The sequence below is a fragment of the Microtus pennsylvanicus genome, chromosome 17 (assembly GCF_037038515.1).
Source record: "Microtus pennsylvanicus isolate mMicPen1 chromosome 17, mMicPen1.hap1, whole genome shotgun sequence".
In the NCBI taxonomy this organism is placed as follows: Eukaryota; Metazoa; Chordata; class Mammalia; order Rodentia; family Cricetidae; genus Microtus; species Microtus pennsylvanicus.
This window is the reverse complement of record NC_134595.1, coordinates 16,428,128-16,445,560: the sequence shown is the minus strand read 5'-3', so window position 1 is coordinate 16,445,560 and position 17,433 is coordinate 16,428,128. Positions and strand designations below refer to the sequence as shown.

Genomic DNA, 17,433 nt, shown 5'->3' with positions numbered 1-17,433 from the left:
ATATTCTTACACAGTTAGTGAAATTCTGTTTTCTCTAACTATTTCAGCTGTCAACAGCACTTCAGCGGCCCCTCTCAAGGATATGGCGTTATCCTCGGATATGCCCGTGCCCTGGCTGCTCCCGAGGCAAGCAGCACCATAGTTTCCTACTGCTTGCGTTTAGAACAATTAAAACACTTTCTCAAATTAAAAACGTACCTTCACTAGCTTTATCTCAACGTCATATAAAAATCCCTTTATGAATGCATCACAACAGAGTCGATATAGAATTGATTCCTCCAGGAAAAACAGGGCAGGCAGCTGATCGTAATCGAAAGGAACGTGGTCCAAGGAGGCGTAGAGCATGTTTAAAGCTTCTGGAACGTCAACAACGTGGAATTTTGTCACAGAAAAGTTAATCGTGCCTTCCTTTTCATTATGCTTACATCTTACAATTCATTCTTCGTCCTTCAGATTCTGAGATTCTGCTGCCCCCATAAATGCTTGACACCCTTCCCAAGGAGAGGCACCCCAAACCTCAACAGGCCTAATGACTACGTCAATCAATAGAACCCAGAAGAAATGACAGTGGGTGATTTCCAAGGCCAAAACCCCAAAAGAAACACAGCCCCTTCCCCACCTCCCTCTTCCCCTCTTTGCCTTTCCCCTTCTCACAGACACCCATGAGGCTGCTGGCCACAAGACCGACCTCCCTCCCACAAAATCTGGTAAACTTCCAACAGAGTTGGCAGTACCGGAATGAGGGACCATAAAAACAAGCTAAGTGAGCTCTCAGGCAGCATTACAAATCCCCGTTTACATAGAAATATCCTCTGACCTTAGCAGTTAACATCCCCAAGCTCATTTTAGAAGGCGTACACATAACATTTAGTTTAACGACAGAAGGAATTATATCCCCTTAAAAGTAATGCTACTTAATTTCCTTTTTAGATTGGGTAGAGAGGTTGCTCGAAAGGAGCTGTATAAGTGAGAAGTAAAAAATGAAAAGGTTATGAGCAACACTTCCTGTTCTAAAGCAGAAAGAAATAAGGCCAAGTCAATGCCATTTGATTTATGTTTCATAAGTCAGAATATAAAGTGCAAAACCTCCTTTATCTAGGTGCCAGATCTTGGTGGACTTATTCAAAGACAGTGTACAGTGACTTTTAAATGAATTGCCAATTTTAGGGGAAAGATATAAAGACTATACCGAGAAAGAGCTTTTAAAAGCCATTTTGTAATTTTAAAGTTTAATAGTCAAAGTCGTAAGTTCAGAATTCCAAAGAGCTTTTATAATGACACGTCATGAGATATTCTGATGGAGAATTTACAAAGCATGCTTCAAATTTACTAAAAATTTACTTCAGATTCTCAAATCATCTCCTTGTGGCTCTACAAACACTTGGGGAGCATCCGCAATTGGCTCGGCACACGCACATACCATCCTGGATCTCCCCTTTGCACTGAGCCAGGTAGATGACCTCTACCCACGCAGTCGGAAGGTGCACGTGCTTCCCGGTGCCCAGCGTCTTGAGACCCAACTTTCTCTGTGATGGAAAAGCAAATGAAGAGAACAATAAACGAAAATGTGTATTCCTTTGTTGGTTTGCTTTATGGCCTCTTTTTTATACTCTGAAAGCCATTCTTTAACACCAATATCATGTGACTGCAATTATTTTTCTCTTAAGGAGAAGCTCCTCATCAAAACTATTTGGTTAAAAACTTCACATTTAATTGATGCTAATATTTAAGCTCTACCTACTTGCAGTCAAAGGTAGCTGTCTGTACCCACCTCCTTACTTTTTCTCTCAATATTACACAAAATTACCTAACATTTACCGACTACAAAACAATGTTTACTTGCGGAGAAACCATGAAATTGACTCTTACCTTACACCTGAGAAGGAGTCTTCTAGCTTGTTCCAGCAATTCTTCCTGCTCTACTGGATTCTCTGTGTGGTTGAATTTCAATATGAACTCTTTGGTGATTGAAAATGACGGCCTGTGCGGAAAAGCAATAATTATAACTGTTGTTTTCAAATTTTAATTCATCATCCTCTAGTGGGTGAGCTGTTCTAGGAAAAGTACTTTACCTTTTTTAATTATAATGTTTCACAAACAAACAAGATCAGTAACATCAAAGATCCCCGAACACATCACCCAGATTTACTGAGAAACAAATTCTCATTTTCAAAGGCATTTGTCTTGTGGGAAAGAAAAAAAAATTCCTGAAATGGTTGCCAGCAGTCTTTTGGATATTTCCTTCACCGGTAAAGTCGAGCACAGCTTCAGTTATGCTGAAGGCTGATTTATCTCCTCACATCAGTCAGTGTTGGTCCCACTTAAGCTAACTCTGTATTCCCTCCATGTGGGTTCATTACAACTATGGCTAAAGGAAGTGTCAAGGGAAAAAAGGTAGATGGAGCAAAACCAGCTGGAGTAACCAGGGTGACGGTGCATGAGGGAGATGCCATTACAGGGCTTCTTCAAGAGAGTGGCAGGCCTTAGGGCCCTTCCCAAGGCTGCTCTGTGATCAGCTGAGAGCTGGAGAGGAGGAAGTGGGGCACATCTACAGCGATAGTCACCCATGTGGTTAGACAAGAGATAATGATGGTTCCGACCAGGACCGCAGTGATGGAAGGAAAGAGAATAGATTGGATAATGTAAACACTTAACTTTGGGCTGACCGAAGAGTTATCCACTAGGCTTAAGAAAGGAGTCATGATTAAACTGTCTCACTGAAAGGACAGAACTGCTACTTACTGAAGGGATGAAATCTGCTCGGGGTACATATGTGACATAAGGGGTAGAGAATAAGTTCAGGATGGGACAGGTGTTGAGACCACAGCAGTCAGACAAGTGGAGATGGGAGAGTAAGCATCTGGGTATAGAAATTTCAATTATAGAATGAAGATTCAAATCAGATAAGTCTATTGTACAATGTCAATACACTCCAATGTGGTGGGATATTGGTTTACACGGCGTGAAGACGTGTTTTGCCTCACCTAACTAAGATGCTTTCTGATTGGTTTAATAAATAGCTGGGCAGGAAAGAGTAGGCGGGACTTACGGGCAGAGAGGGGAACTGAGGGTTAGAATCTGGCGCAGCAGGGTTTCACCAGGGAGATGCGGGACATACAGAGGGGAGAACAGGTAAAGAGCCAAACGGCAGGATGTAGATTACTAGACACAGGTTCTTTTAAGTTATAAAAGTTAATGGGAGCAAGCCTAAAGCTAAAGGCCAAGCTTTTGTAATTAAGCCTCCGTGTCTTTATGTGGGTGCTGGTGAGATAAAGAAAGCCTGACAAGAAAAACCTACTACGTGTCAATACCTAGGCTCGTACGAAAACCCTGTTCCAGCCCTCTGGGCTACTGTCATTTGATTGGTACTAGAATTATTGTTCTGTCCGGCTAGCTGCTTCAGGATGGTGGAGAATGTAGTAAGATGAATGAAGCTATGATTGGGGGCCCTCAGTCGCACTTTCTGGCTGTGAAGTGACTTTCTTGGTCAGAAGCAATACTGTGTGGACTACCCTAATGGTAGATAAGGCATTCTCTAAGTCCTCGGATGGTGGTCTCGGTAGAAGCATTAATATAGTGAAAATGGCCATTCAAACAAAAGCAATCTACAGGCTCCATGCAATTCTAACATAGTTCTTCAAGATATTGGGAAAAAAACTATCTCAACTTCATATAAAAATATGAAAAAAAGTATAGCTAAAACAATCTTGAATAATAAAAGAATTGCTGGAGGTATCACCATCCCTAATCTCAAATCACACTACAGAAGATTGCACTCCACCTTCAAAAAAACTTATATTAGACAAATAGAATGGCTGGCATAGAAGAATGCAAATAGATCCATACTTATCACCTTGCACAAAACTCAACTTCAAATGGATTGAGGACTTCAACTTAAAACTAGATATTCTGAACCTGATAGACATGAAAGTGGGGAGTAGCCTTGAACTCACTGGCACAGGAAAGGACTTTCTGAACAGGCCACCAACAGCACAAGTGCTAACACCAACAATTAATACCTGGGACCTCATGAAGCTGACAAGATTTTGCATGGGAAAGGACACAACTATTCCGGCAAAGCAGCAGGTGACAGAATGGGAAAAGATCCTAACTAATTTCACCTCCAATAGACGGTTACCTAAAATATACAAAGAGCTAAAACACGTACTATCAGTTAAACAAATAACCCAGTTTTAAAAGGGGAGTACAAAACTAAGAAAGTTCTCAGACTATGAAATACAAATAGTTGACAAACAAAGAAATGGTCAACATCCTTAGCCTTCAAGGAAATGTAAATTAAAACTTCTGTGAGATTTCATCTTACCCCAGTCAGAATGGTCAAAATAAAAAATAAACTGGTGTGGGAGTGTCATATATCAATCTGTTGATTTCATTGGCTAAGTAATAAACAAACTGCTTGGGCTCGTAGCTTAGAACATAGGTGGGTGGAGTAAACAGAACAGAATGCTGGGAGGAAGAGGAAGTGAGCTCAGAGACGCCATCCTCTCCTCTCCTGGGCAGACAAACGCGATGAAGCTCCGACCCAGGATGGACGTAGGCTAGAATCTCCCTGGTAAGCGCACCTTGGGGTGCAACACAGATGATTAGAAATGGGCTAGTCCAGGTGCGAGAGTTAGCCTAGAAGAGGCTAGATAGAAATGGGCCAAGCAGTGTTTAAATGAATACAGTTTGTGTGTTGTTATTTTGGGGCATAAGCTAGCCATGTAAGTGGCCGGGGTGCTGGGGACACAGCCCTGCTGCTCTTATTACTACAATAAACAATCTTTTAAAAAATGAGAGCTAACACTAGTGTTGATGTAGGAAAAGAGAAACTCTTTTCATAAGTGGTGAGAGTCCAAACTGTATAGCCACTGTGGAAATCAATGTAGCAGTTTAATGGATCTACCTCAAGATCCAGCTACACCACTCTTGAACATATACCCAAAGGACTTTACATCCAACTACAGAGATACCTCCTCATCTGTAGTAATATGGAGCGGCGGCGGGCTGCGTCCCCAACACCCCAGCCGCCTGCCCGGCTAGCTTATGCCCCGAAATAATTACACGGACACTGTATTCATTTAATCACTGCTTGGCTCATTTCTACCTAGCATCTTCTAGGCTAACTCTCCCACCTGGACTAGCCCATTTCTTATCATCTGTATAGCACCGGTCTTACTGGGAAGATTCTAGCCTAAGTCCATCCTGGGTCGGAGCTTCATAGCGTGCGTGCGTCTTCCCTGGAGCAGGTAGCATGGCGTCTCTCTGAAGCGTCTGCTCCGGAGAGGAGAGCTGCGGAGTCTGACCTCACTTCCTCTTCCTCCCGGCATTCTGTTCTGTTTACTCCTCCCACCTATCTCCTAACCAATGAGAGCCAAGCAGCTTCTTTTATTTTAACCAATGACCTTCCTCCATCACTCATCCATGTTCACTGATGATCTTTTTCATAACAGCCAGGAATTGGAAGCAGCCTAGATATTAGGAAGAGGGCTCTCCTTTGCTGCTAACCTATTTTCTACGGATAGATTCAGGGCAAGGAAGAGTCATTGTATGCAGTTTTGTATTGACTAGTGATTCCACCAAGCTCCAGTAGATAATTTCAATCAAATCGTCACAGAAATGACCCCACTGAAAGCAAATGAGTCACACAACAAAACCAGAAACCATGAATCTGGGAAAAGGACAGGGTGGAGGTGGTAGGGAAGAGAGGAGGATAAGAGAAGGCTTTGGGGGGAGAGAATGCATTATATACGTGTAAGAAATTATCAAGAACTAATTTAATCATCAAAAAGAAAGAAAAAGAAAAAAAGTCTGACAAGCACTGTGGAAAGCACCATGTGCCGGAGTCATAGAACTTGGAGAAACCAAGTGGGTGCTCGCCTGAACGTTTTATCCCTCTTGGCGAGCTTTCACAGTGCTGGCAGATGCACTGCAGACTCCTGGAGAAGAGAGCTCACCATGACTCTTACCCAACTGTGAACCCAGCTGTAACAATGATGGCCTGGCAAGACATGCCCACTGGTGCAATAGTTGCATGAATACCATAGAAGAAGTCCACCACTTCCTGATCAGATTTAATCACTAATCCATAAGATAAAAACCAGATCTTACACTATTGTTGGGTCAGGGGCCTGTAGCTAGACAGGTCGTAGGACCCAGGGGTGATGCTACTGCTCTTATTCTGCTAAACAGTTATCATGTAAGCCAACTGATGCTGTCCTGCTACACCTACATGATAATGCATTTATTTTCTTAGCCATCATCAGAAAGGCTTCTTTTAGCAGTAGATGATGATGAATACAAAGTCCTACAACCCATCAAGGTGCAGGGAATAAATGATTGCAGAATGTTCAACCCTTAATGAGACATCTGTATCACAACCCCACCAAAGGCTCAGGGATCGCTGTGTAAGAGGGGGTCAGGGGAGTGGGTGACTGCAGGGGAACGATGTTTTGTGGACAGAGCAAGACAATTGAACAGATGGGCTCACAATGATAGTGACAACACACACAAGACCTGTGCAAACTCACACCACACCAAATCCCAGCTCCGAGAAGAGGAGTGCGCGTGCTAACCAGGATGGCTGCTGGAAGAGGGGAAGTCGGGTTTCTCTGAGAGTGCAGCCCCTGACAGGCTGCGTGTGCTCCAGTAGAAGACCACAGAGCCAAGAATAGACGGGCAGCACCAACGGGATCTAATGAGTCTCAAGAAAGAGAGAGAGAACACAAAGTTGGGTGGGTGGTGAGAAGGACCGGTCCTGGGGGGTTAGAGGAGGGTGATTATGATCGAAGCACATGGTATGAAATTCTCAACGAGCTAATAAAAATGAGAACAAATAAAATATGGATGCTCTGATAAATAAACCAATCCTTTTAAAAATAAGGAGGGGAATATACAAACTAAATATTTACACACTCTTTGCAGGTATGTTTGTCTTAACGTAACAGGTTTTTCACTGCTACACTGAGTGTGGACACACATTAAACTTTCCTGTGTATACACAATTGTGTTTTTCCTTTATTGTTTAAGAATTTTCTCTTAGACAGAAGGTAGCCTGGAATCTTGGGAGGTGTTTAGACTACGAGGTAGTGTTAGAATTTTATTTCTGACGTGATTGGAAGGGAGTGCGGAGTTTAAATTAGAGCACGAAAAGATGACATTTGCGTGCCTAAAAAGAACTCTGAGGCTGCTGTTCAGAGGACAAGCGGGTGAGTGTAGAAACAGGGACCAGTGGGAGGCTGGGCACAATGACAGGAATTAGATGAGGCCAACTTGAAGGGACAAGTGATGACAGCAGCAGAGACGAAGAGAATGTACTTGGAAATATGTAATTACAAAGCCCCAAGAACTCATCTAAGGTCTAGCTGTAAGACCACAGAAATATGCTCGGTGTTTTAATATTGATGCAGCTATCTAATATTCATGGCTGTAGCTTGAGTTTCTCTATATTGTTATGTATGTATGTATGTATGTATGTGTATGTTATTAATATATATTATCCATTGTCATTAATTAAATATAGATTAACATATATAAATTTGCCTAATGAACATCTGGTATTTACTTTATATATGCTGATTAAAATGTACAGAGTGTACATTGTATTATAAAAAGAAAAAGAAGGCTTAAATATCACACTGAAGTGCATATGTTTCAAAGTAAAAAAAAAAAAACAACCAATATTTAAAACAAGCGGCAACTCAGCCAGGCAGTGGTGGTGCACACCTTTAATCCCAGCACTCAGGAGGAAGAGGCAGGAAGATCTCTGTGAATGAATTTGAGGCCAGCCTGGTCTACAGAGAGAGTTTCAAGACAGCCAGGGCTACACAACACAGTGAAACCCTGTCTCGAAAAAAACCAAAAAGTTAATTAGTCAATGTATTAATTAAATAAATAAATAAGTTGCACCTCAATCTCCTGGAGCTCTTTTTGTAGTATCACTCAGAATCATCTGTAGAAGTTTGTAACATATATGTCTTCATAAAAAAACAATATTAATGAACTTGAAAAGATTTCCCTCATACCAAACATGGGCACCCCCAAGTATACCTATAAACATACTACCCAGGGTTTTAAATATAAATTTAAATTTTATTTTCTGAAATTAAACATGTTACCTTGACTTCCTCAGAAACTCAGAAATACATTTCTTTCTAAAGCAAAAGAAAGTCCTGGGATTAAAATAACAGCTAATTCAAATTCATGTGCTTAGAACATCTTATAAACAATTTTATTTTGTCCATTATTTTTCAGTGCAGGTTGTGGCCTGTAATGCTCCATTGGGAATATGCAAAGTTAATAATTTCTTACTTTCAGTACAGATATTGAATGCCCTAATTGATCTCCCACAGATCATGTTAATAAATATTAAACAGGTGATAAATACAGCTATTTTTAACTATTTCTTTCCCATTGAAAATAGAACAAATTAACCCTTCTACTAGTAATATATAATATAAGCATATAATATATAATAAGCCACAGGAGGAATGGTAAAAGATTTGTACAGGCGTTTAAAAAATAAAATATAATTTAGCTTCCTACATTCCAATTTCTTCAAAATATCAAAGGATTTCACAAAGATAAACTCAATCTATTCCAGGAATGAAACGTACAATCTTAACAGGCAGCCCACAAAGACCATCGTTTAAATTTTACATAGAAAGCAAACACACTAAAGTCTCCTGGTTGCATAGATACCTAATCCAAGCTGACTATTTATATCAACAGCAATTCAGTTCATTCATAAGAACGTAATGAAGATTATGTTAGCTCCAAGGAGAGCTAGCTGAAGAATGAGAACCGGCGTCGGGAAGCTGGCAGTCTGGGAAAGAAACTTGGTGCTTGATATGCTCTAACTGTTCTGTCGCTGGACGAGACACCATGACGGTGGCAACTCTTATAAGAAAAAGCATTTATTTGAGGGCTTGTTTACAGTGTCAGAGGGCTGGACTCCGTGACCGTCATGGCAGGGAATGTGGCGGCAGGCCGGCAGGCATGATGCTGACACACAGGCGCATGCCAGAAGGTTAGCAGAGAGCAGTACGAGCTTTTGAAATCTAAAGCGCACCCCCAGCGACACCCCTCCTCCCACGGGGCTACACCTAACCCTTCACAAAATAATTCTACCAACTAGGGACCAAGCACTCAGATCTGCACGCCGGTGCGGGCCGTTAGCATTCGAACCACCATACCGCACAACATTTCGCTTAACGAGATGAGACATACTAGGAAAGAGTAGTGAAATGCCATGAGAATTTACCACCCTCTGGTGACCCACTATAGGTGAGCTGCAGTTTCCCATCTATTGAAACAGAGACCCTCTCTCTCCGGAATTTAAAACGCAGTAGCCCAGAACACCTGCACGTTTGCTGGCATAAACCTGGTGCTGGGTAAGTTATAAACATGATTATTTTCCATCGACAATTCAGGAAAAGCCTGGTGCTTGAACTTGCACACCCACGGTAGGACAGGATTTGGAGGACTGAAGAGCGGACACTGTCCGGTCCCAACCCTGTCTCTGCTACTTCCGGTTCAGGGTCGCACAGCGCAGAGGGATTGGGCAGAAGCCAATGAAAGCCATGCGAAATCAAGCTAAATTCTAGAAAGCTAAACCCAAAAGGCTTGAGGTCTAAGCGGGGGGGGGGGGGGGGGGGGGGGGGGGAAGGAGATTGTGAGCTGGGCACGCAGATGGGCTCGAGGTTTTTAGCCTGCATGGGATGAGAACACCATGAGAAGCAGACAGGAAGAACTTAGGCAGGTTATTTATACTACTCAAGATGTGCCTGGTTTGTTTTGTTCCTATGAGACAGCCATACATTATATTCATGAGGCAGGCATTGAAAAGGAGATAAAACCCGCAAGTAAAAATCTAATTTCCCCTCTGCGTCAGTGATAGTTAAAGCCAAGACATTTCAAGTAGAAAATTCCTAAGAGGAAAACAAAAGCCAAGAGGAGATGTGTGAATGAATCCAAGAGAGGAAAAAAAAATAGAATAAAAATGACAAAAAGCTATCTAAGAGACTAACAAGTAGGATTCAAGGCGTATGTAAATTGACAGAAAAAAACTGTTATTCAAAATGCCTGCTGACTGGTGTTCCATATTTGGCCCATATGTCTGCACCCTCTGGCCACTGTTGAATGAATCTCACTTGAACTGGCCCAGTCCAATCCTTTCTCCAGAAACTTTAAAGGATTGGCTGAACATAGATTTTGGTTACCCCAAATCCCTTGTTCCAATGTGGAAGCAGTTTCATGAAGTTTTATAGATTTACATAAGTGAAAAAGTACATTAATCAAGACAAATTCCAAATACATTGGTGGTGCACTAACAGGTACAGGGAGACGGGGGAGCTTTTCTACGGGCCCAAGATGTTCTCTGAGCTTTGGGGTTGGTAGAAGCTAAGGGTCTGCTGAGCTCTAAGAGTCCACTATTCTTCTAGTCACAGGGGGTTAGTTCTGATGCAGGGGTGAACAACATGCCGCTGTCCTGAGGCAAGAACTAGGCTAAGATACAGTAAGTAGCCTTCGAACCTGCAACATAACACCTCTACACAGAACTGGAATTCTAGTCAGTATATCATCTATGAAGATACAGCTTCTTCAAAAAATATCAAATGGAAAAAAAGAAAGCATATGTAACAAATGGAGCTGGCATAACTGGATATCAACATGTAGAATGAATATAGACCCATATCTATTACCATGCCGAAAACTCAAGACCAAATGGATCAAAGACCTCAACATAAAGCCAGCCACACTGAACCTCATAGAAGAGAAAGTGGGAAGTACACTTGAATGCATTGGCACAGGAGACCACTTCCTAAATAAAACTCCAGCTGTCAGACACTGAGAGAAACAATTAATAAATGGGACCTCCTGAAACTGAAAAGCTTCTGTAAAGCAAAGGACATGGTCAACAAGACAAAACGACAGCCTACAGAATGGGAAAAGATTTTCACTAACCTCACATCAGACAGAGGTCTGATCTCCAAAATGCATAAAGAACTCAAGAAATTGGTCACCAAAAGAACATATAATCCAATAAAAAATAATGGAGTACAGATCTAAACAGAGAACTCTCAACAGAGGAATCTAAAATGGCTGAAAGACACTTAAGCAAATGTTCAACATCCTTAGTCATCAGAGAAATGCAAATCAAAACAACTCTGAGATTCCATCTTATACCTATAAAAATGGCCAAGATCAAAAACACTGATGACAACTTATGCTGGAGAGGTTCTGGGGAAAAGGGAACACTTCTACATTGTTGGTGGGAATGCAAGCTGGTACAACCCCTTTTGGATGTCAATGTGGCAATTTCTTAGAAAAATTAAGAAACACCCTTCCTCAAGACCCAGTAATACCACTTTTGGGTATATATCCAAGGATGCTCAATTATGCCACAAGGACATGTGCTCAACTATGTTTATAGCAACTTTGTTTGTCATAGCCAAAACCTGAAAACAACCTAAATGCCCCTCGACGGAAGAATGGATAAAAAAATAATGTGGTACATTTACACAATGGAGTACTACACAGCAGAAAAAATAACGACAGCTTGAATTTTGCAGGCAAATGGGTGGAGCTAGAAAACATTATTTTGAGTGAGGTAACCCAGACACAGAAAGACAATTATCACATGTACTCACTCATAGGTGTTTTTTAAACATAAAGCAAAGAAAACCAACCTACAAACCACAATCCTTGAGAACTAGAAGTGGTTAATAGTCACAGTAAATCTCTTTCTAAAAAGGCAGGGGGGAATATGATATGGAAAAGAATACTTTACATTGGTATGGACTTTGGTTCATTGATACAAATTTAAGGTCAATTTTGTTATATGTATATTTCTACTCTTGTTTAAGGTATTATGTTTATATAGCTCATTTAAAAATATAATGTATAATTAAAATTACATATTAATAGATAGCCATCTATAATAGTCAAACTTATAGTCATGATTGTTAGGTTGTCTAGATATAAAGAGATATATCTCAGATAGATAAATATTCTTCAAACCTTTCAAAGACCTATAGAATATGGCATTTAAAATGTTTTAAGAACTTAGACTTTTCTCAACAATGAGACATATCTGCTTCGAGCAGCATCAATTACTTCAAGAGGAAGATGGGCATCAAAGAGGCACCTTATGGAGTTTATTAGCCATTTGGTCAAGAAACTGCTCTTGCCTGGACTTTTTGATGTTTTGTTGTGTGAACTGGATATTCAGGATCCATAGAAAAATGACTGCTGAACTTTCCTAAAGGTAAGATGGTCTGATGGACATTTTCATGAAGCAGGAACCCTGAAGGACCATCTCTGGGAAGAAGAAACTATAAACATGGAGACCATGCTCAGTCTGTATAGCATGAGGCTCTTAATCTCAGGGTCATGAAAGAGGTCTGCCCCTTGCTACAGCCATGATGCATGTAGGTGCAGCAGGATCTCTGGGACAGATTAATTAACTTGAAGAAGATAAATAAGTAGTCGAGTCAGTGATATGGGGTGCACAGCAGTGTGAACACAGTGCTCCCCTGAATTGGTCAAGCTTGACTCACTGATCTTGGTCTGGGCTTCTGAGGTCAGACACTGGAAATACCTTCTGTCACACTTAACTTGTGTGAGTGACTGCAGCATCTTCACACTGTGCGTGTCCAACGGGCTTTACAGTACGAAACCAGAACAAGAAGGACTCGCCTTTCATATCACTTGTGATCTGATATGGTCTCTAATTCCATTTTGACATGTCTTTAGATTTTGAATTCACAATGCAGTCTTAGTAAACACTTTGACAGTGTAGGTCCTCCAACATAATAGTTACTAGTAAATGGAATTCTAAGCCAACATGGGAAGGAAAGGTTGTTAATACAAACTGAATTTTTAGCAAAAGACATTTAGAAGAATATTCAGAATGCTTTCCTTTCCAAATGTTTGCTCTTGAACTTACAAACTTTCTCTTCTGAGTTTAGTAACAGTACAGGACTCTCAAGGTTGTTCTTCTGAAGCGCAGTTTAAAACACCCAAACTTCTGAAGTTTAATATCATCTATCCTCAGATGTTACTATTGATCTCAAAGAGATTTAGTTAAATGGGTAACTGTATTTGAATTCATTAACTGTATTTAAATAACAAAGACAAACTTTGCTTGAAATGTTTTGCTTAAGAAAGGACGGACCTTCAGGGAAAAGTAGAAGAATCAGGGATAGGGAAGGAATTGAGGGGAGGAAATAAGGGGTAGGCTGGATCTAAATATATTATATACATGTATAAATAGTAATATATTTCATTCAACAAGAAAAGACACCCACGTACTTCATCCTTTTCATTTCTCCCATTATTCACTGAAAGCAAAATGACGAGACTGACAGATTCGTACGTGAATGATTTTCCAAAACTACTGATACACATATCCACAGGACAGAGAACCCAGAAATACCTTCGTGTGCTTACAGTCAAATGATTTTTCACAAAGATACCAAGAACATATATTGAAGAAATGACAGATTCTCCATAAATAGTACTGGGAAAACTGGACACCCATATGCCAAAGACAAAAGTTGACTGCAAACACAGAACTAAAATCAAAATAGATCAAAGAACTAAATGCAGTACTTTGTGAGATACTGGGAGAAAATATGGAGGAAACACTGGTACACACAAAGACTTTTTGGATGACATCCCCAAAACACAGACAACAAAAGCAATAGAGATGAAATGATTACAAATTGACACAACAAAGAAAAGAATTAGAAGCTGGAAATAGAGCCAGGAGACAGGGATAAGAGATTTGCAAAAGAGACATTTGACCAGGGCAGATATGTGCAATGTGTACAGCTCAACAATAGTAAAACTAGGCAACGTAACAACAAGATGGAGAGATGATCTGGATAGATATTCATTTTTTAAGAAAGGAAGAAACATAAATAGCCAACAAATTTGAAGAAAGGATTCTTATCATCAGTAATAATCAGGGAAATAGAAATCCCAACCATAATAATATGCCACTTTACCCTGACAGGATGGGAATGTTTGTAGGCAAAAAATATCAGTGAAATATGAAGAAAAGTAAACTGTTTTCACTGTGGGTGAATGTAGAAACTGGAATAGTCATTATTGAAAGAGTGTCAATATTCTTAGAAACAAAGAAATAAGAGAGAACTAAGCTAAAAATAGAACTATCAGCCCAGCAGTTCCAGGAGCCAAAGGAAGACCCACTTTAGAATAAATGAATAAAGAAAATATGATATAAGCACACATTGGAATGTTAGTCTGCCATAAAAAGAATAAAACCTCTCGTTTTCAGCAACACAATGTAGCTAAGGGACATTGTGCTAATTGGAGTAATATTTTATACTTTATAAATATTCTTTGAAGTATCTTTTCAGTTATATTTAGAAGCTAACATAGTTTGTCTCCTTGAATTTGAGAGTGATCATCAAGTCTATAATGGGGGAAAGGAAGGGAATAGAAAAAGATACTATCAGGTACCAATCAACAAAGAGATGGGAATAAATTCTACTGCATTACAGAATAGTAAGGTAAGTATAGCTTTAAAAATTATGTACCTCAGAAATATCATGAAGGATTCAAGGGCTAACTGTACAAAGAAATGATGAGTGTTCAGATTTGAACATTACATGCGCTTCATAAGTATAAAGCTATCACAATATACAATAGGTATAAAATATCAATTAAAGCAAAATTTAAATATTAAATACATGTGACTTTTCCCTTGCGCATGAGGTAATCTGATGCCACAAGGAACCATCTGATGAAATCAGGAATATCACTTCTCAGAAATAAACTCACAGAAGCATAATGGAAATAACAGCCAAGGAGAAAATGGAATAAGACAAGGAGCTTTCTCATTTTCTTTCCATCAGAAGGCATTATGCTGGAGAACACTAAAATTTAGACCATTCAAGTAGAAAATTAGGTGTTAGGAACGGGGGATAAGTCAGAGTATACTATTTGTCGGTAATGCATATAAACATCCCTTTTCTATATATTTGAATGTGTAAGAACCCAGAAAAAAATGGCTGTAAGAGGTAAATATTCTCTACTAATTCAACTGGTTCAAAGCCCAAAAGTGAATGTATTGTTCTGTCAAGTAATCACTGAATCCTCTGGAAAGAAAAGAAAGATGAACTGGGATTGTAGAACATTGCTAGGAGCTTTGTTACAGAGACATTAATGTTGCAAACAACCTAGAAACACATTTACAAAGGCAGGAGTTCAACTGATAGAAAGTGGCAAAACTGTTGTAATCAAGACAAACATTTATTTTTAGATAGAAGACCCAAGCTATGCCTTCTAGGTCAGAGTGTCTGTGCAGGAGGTCCACACTCTGTTTTCTTGCCACTTTGCTGTCCTCAACACACATCTTCCGTTCTGTGGCTCAAGGCATCTGCTCTAGCTGCCAGTGGTCACACCCTAATTCCCACTTGAAGGAAGCGACAAAATTAAATGATAACAAAACTTCTCCTAACATGGCACTTCCAGAGATCACATCCACAGTCACATTAACAGCAAAGAGATCTGAGCGATGTGTGCTTTAACGCTTCACTGTGTATCCTACAAAAAATTCTATTAATGTGAGCAAATGGGAAAACAGATCTAGGTGAGGAGCCATTGATGGAGGAAGGTCATTGGTTAAATAAAGAAACTGCCTTGGCCCTGATAGGTTAAAATTTAGATAGGTGGAGTAAACAGAACAGAATGCTGGGAGGAAGAGGAAGTGAGCTCAGATGCCATGCAGCTCTCTCCAGGGCAAACACGATGCAGCCAGCCACCAGGTCAGACATGCTGAATCTTTCCTGGTAAGCACACCTCATGGTGCTACATAGATTATTAGAAATGGGTTAAGAGGCTGAAACTAATGGGCCAGGCAGTGTTTAAAAGAATATAATTTGTGTGTTGTTATTTCGGGGTATAAGCTAGCCAAGCGGCCAGGAGCCGGGCTGTGGGAAGAGGCCTGCACTTCCCACAACAAGCCATTAGCAAAAATTGAGTAGGAGATCCTGCCAGTTGTCACCAGCATGATCTGTTCTCAGATTATCGTTTTTGCTTTGTAAGGCTACTTTCCAATTGTATCACCATCAAGGTAAATGTTAGACCATGGAGAGAAAGCATATACTTCATTACCCTAGCACGCTTCTGTAATCTTGACGATGTCAGTTTGGAAAGAGTGAAAGGGGAAAACTGGAACACAATGTGCTTGCTTCTACAGCTGAAAAGTTTAATGATTTTCTGAATGTGTTGGGGATATGGATTTGTGAGAAGAGGAGACTACAAGAGAGTATCTCAGATCTGGAGAAAAGCTAAAGAACAGCCTTTTCAAATTGAATCCAATAAGTACAATTAGTATTGAGCACTTATTGAGACCTTAAGTTATCTGAAGTTAATTCTGGTCACCAATAAACTAGACATGCATGAGATGTATAAATAACAAGTTAGTGAGATACATATTAAGTTAGAAACATCAAGTTTCTTGTGAACCTCCTTTAAATATGACAAAATAATTTTATTTTTTTTCTTACAACTATTTCCAATATCTTCTGTTATTATATGCACTTCATTTATTTGGCCATTCCTATATTAAGCACTGGGAAACTTGCACTTTTAAATGTAATCATATTCATACAAATGACTTTTTTTCTGCTGGCTGGGTTTCTAAGAGTAAAAAAATTACTAAGTCAGCATCACTCGGGCCTACTGTTTCTGTTTCCAATGTCTTTGATGGTTAAGATACACGGATCAGTTTTACTTACTTATCTGATATATATATATGTATATATATATATATATACATATATATATATATACTGACTATTTCACTATGAGGTTTTGATAGATAATAACTTTTCCTGCCTCCCCTCATTTTTATACAGATTAGTATGATTTTAGAACAAAACCAGAACCACAACAACTGAAAAATTTAAATAAACATAGGAAAGAGTCACTTCTTGTGATTGTAAAGTCTTAGCAATATCTCTCTTTCCTAGACTGCACTTGCATTCACTTCAGAAACATCCCAATAATTTTAAAATGGAAAAATTCTATTCTGTCTCAATTTAAAAGCAAAAAACTAAAAGTAAATAAAATAGCCATTATTAAAGGTTTTTGCTCATGCATTTCATGAATCTGGTAGCAATTTAAATTATATGAAAATATAGAAAATGTTTATTTCCAATAAAATATGTATAGTTCATAACTTTTTGCAATACATGAAACTAATTGGACAATATTAATCTTTCACATTTTTATCTCCAGTTACAAAGCTATGGGGTTTTTTATAATTTCACAATTTTTTAATTATTCTTTTCTCATCCATCACATCCTGACTGAAGTTTTCCCTCCCTCCTCTGCTCCTAGTCCCTTCCCCATACCTCCTCCCCCAACATCCAGTCCTTCTCCACTTCCCTTCAGAAA

At 39.6% G+C, this 17,433-nt stretch overlaps 1 protein-coding gene across 2 annotated transcripts in view; it reads right to left on the bottom strand.

Annotated features, from left to right (window-relative positions):
* The window catches only part of Tmem232 (transmembrane protein 232), a 273,538-nt gene that overhangs the window by 228,514 nt on the left and 27,591 nt on the right, over window positions 1-17,433 (bottom strand). For both annotated transcript variants that reach the window (XM_075951450.1, XM_075951451.1), the window contains exons 3-5: window positions 1,870-1,981; window positions 1,421-1,526; window positions 199-356 (exon numbers count right to left, since the gene is read on the bottom strand). In XM_075951450.1, coding sequence (XP_075807565.1) covers window positions 199-356; window positions 1,421-1,526; window positions 1,870-1,981 — 376 coding nt within the window. The remainder of the gene's footprint in view (window positions 1-198; window positions 357-1,420; window positions 1,527-1,869; window positions 1,982-17,433) is intronic.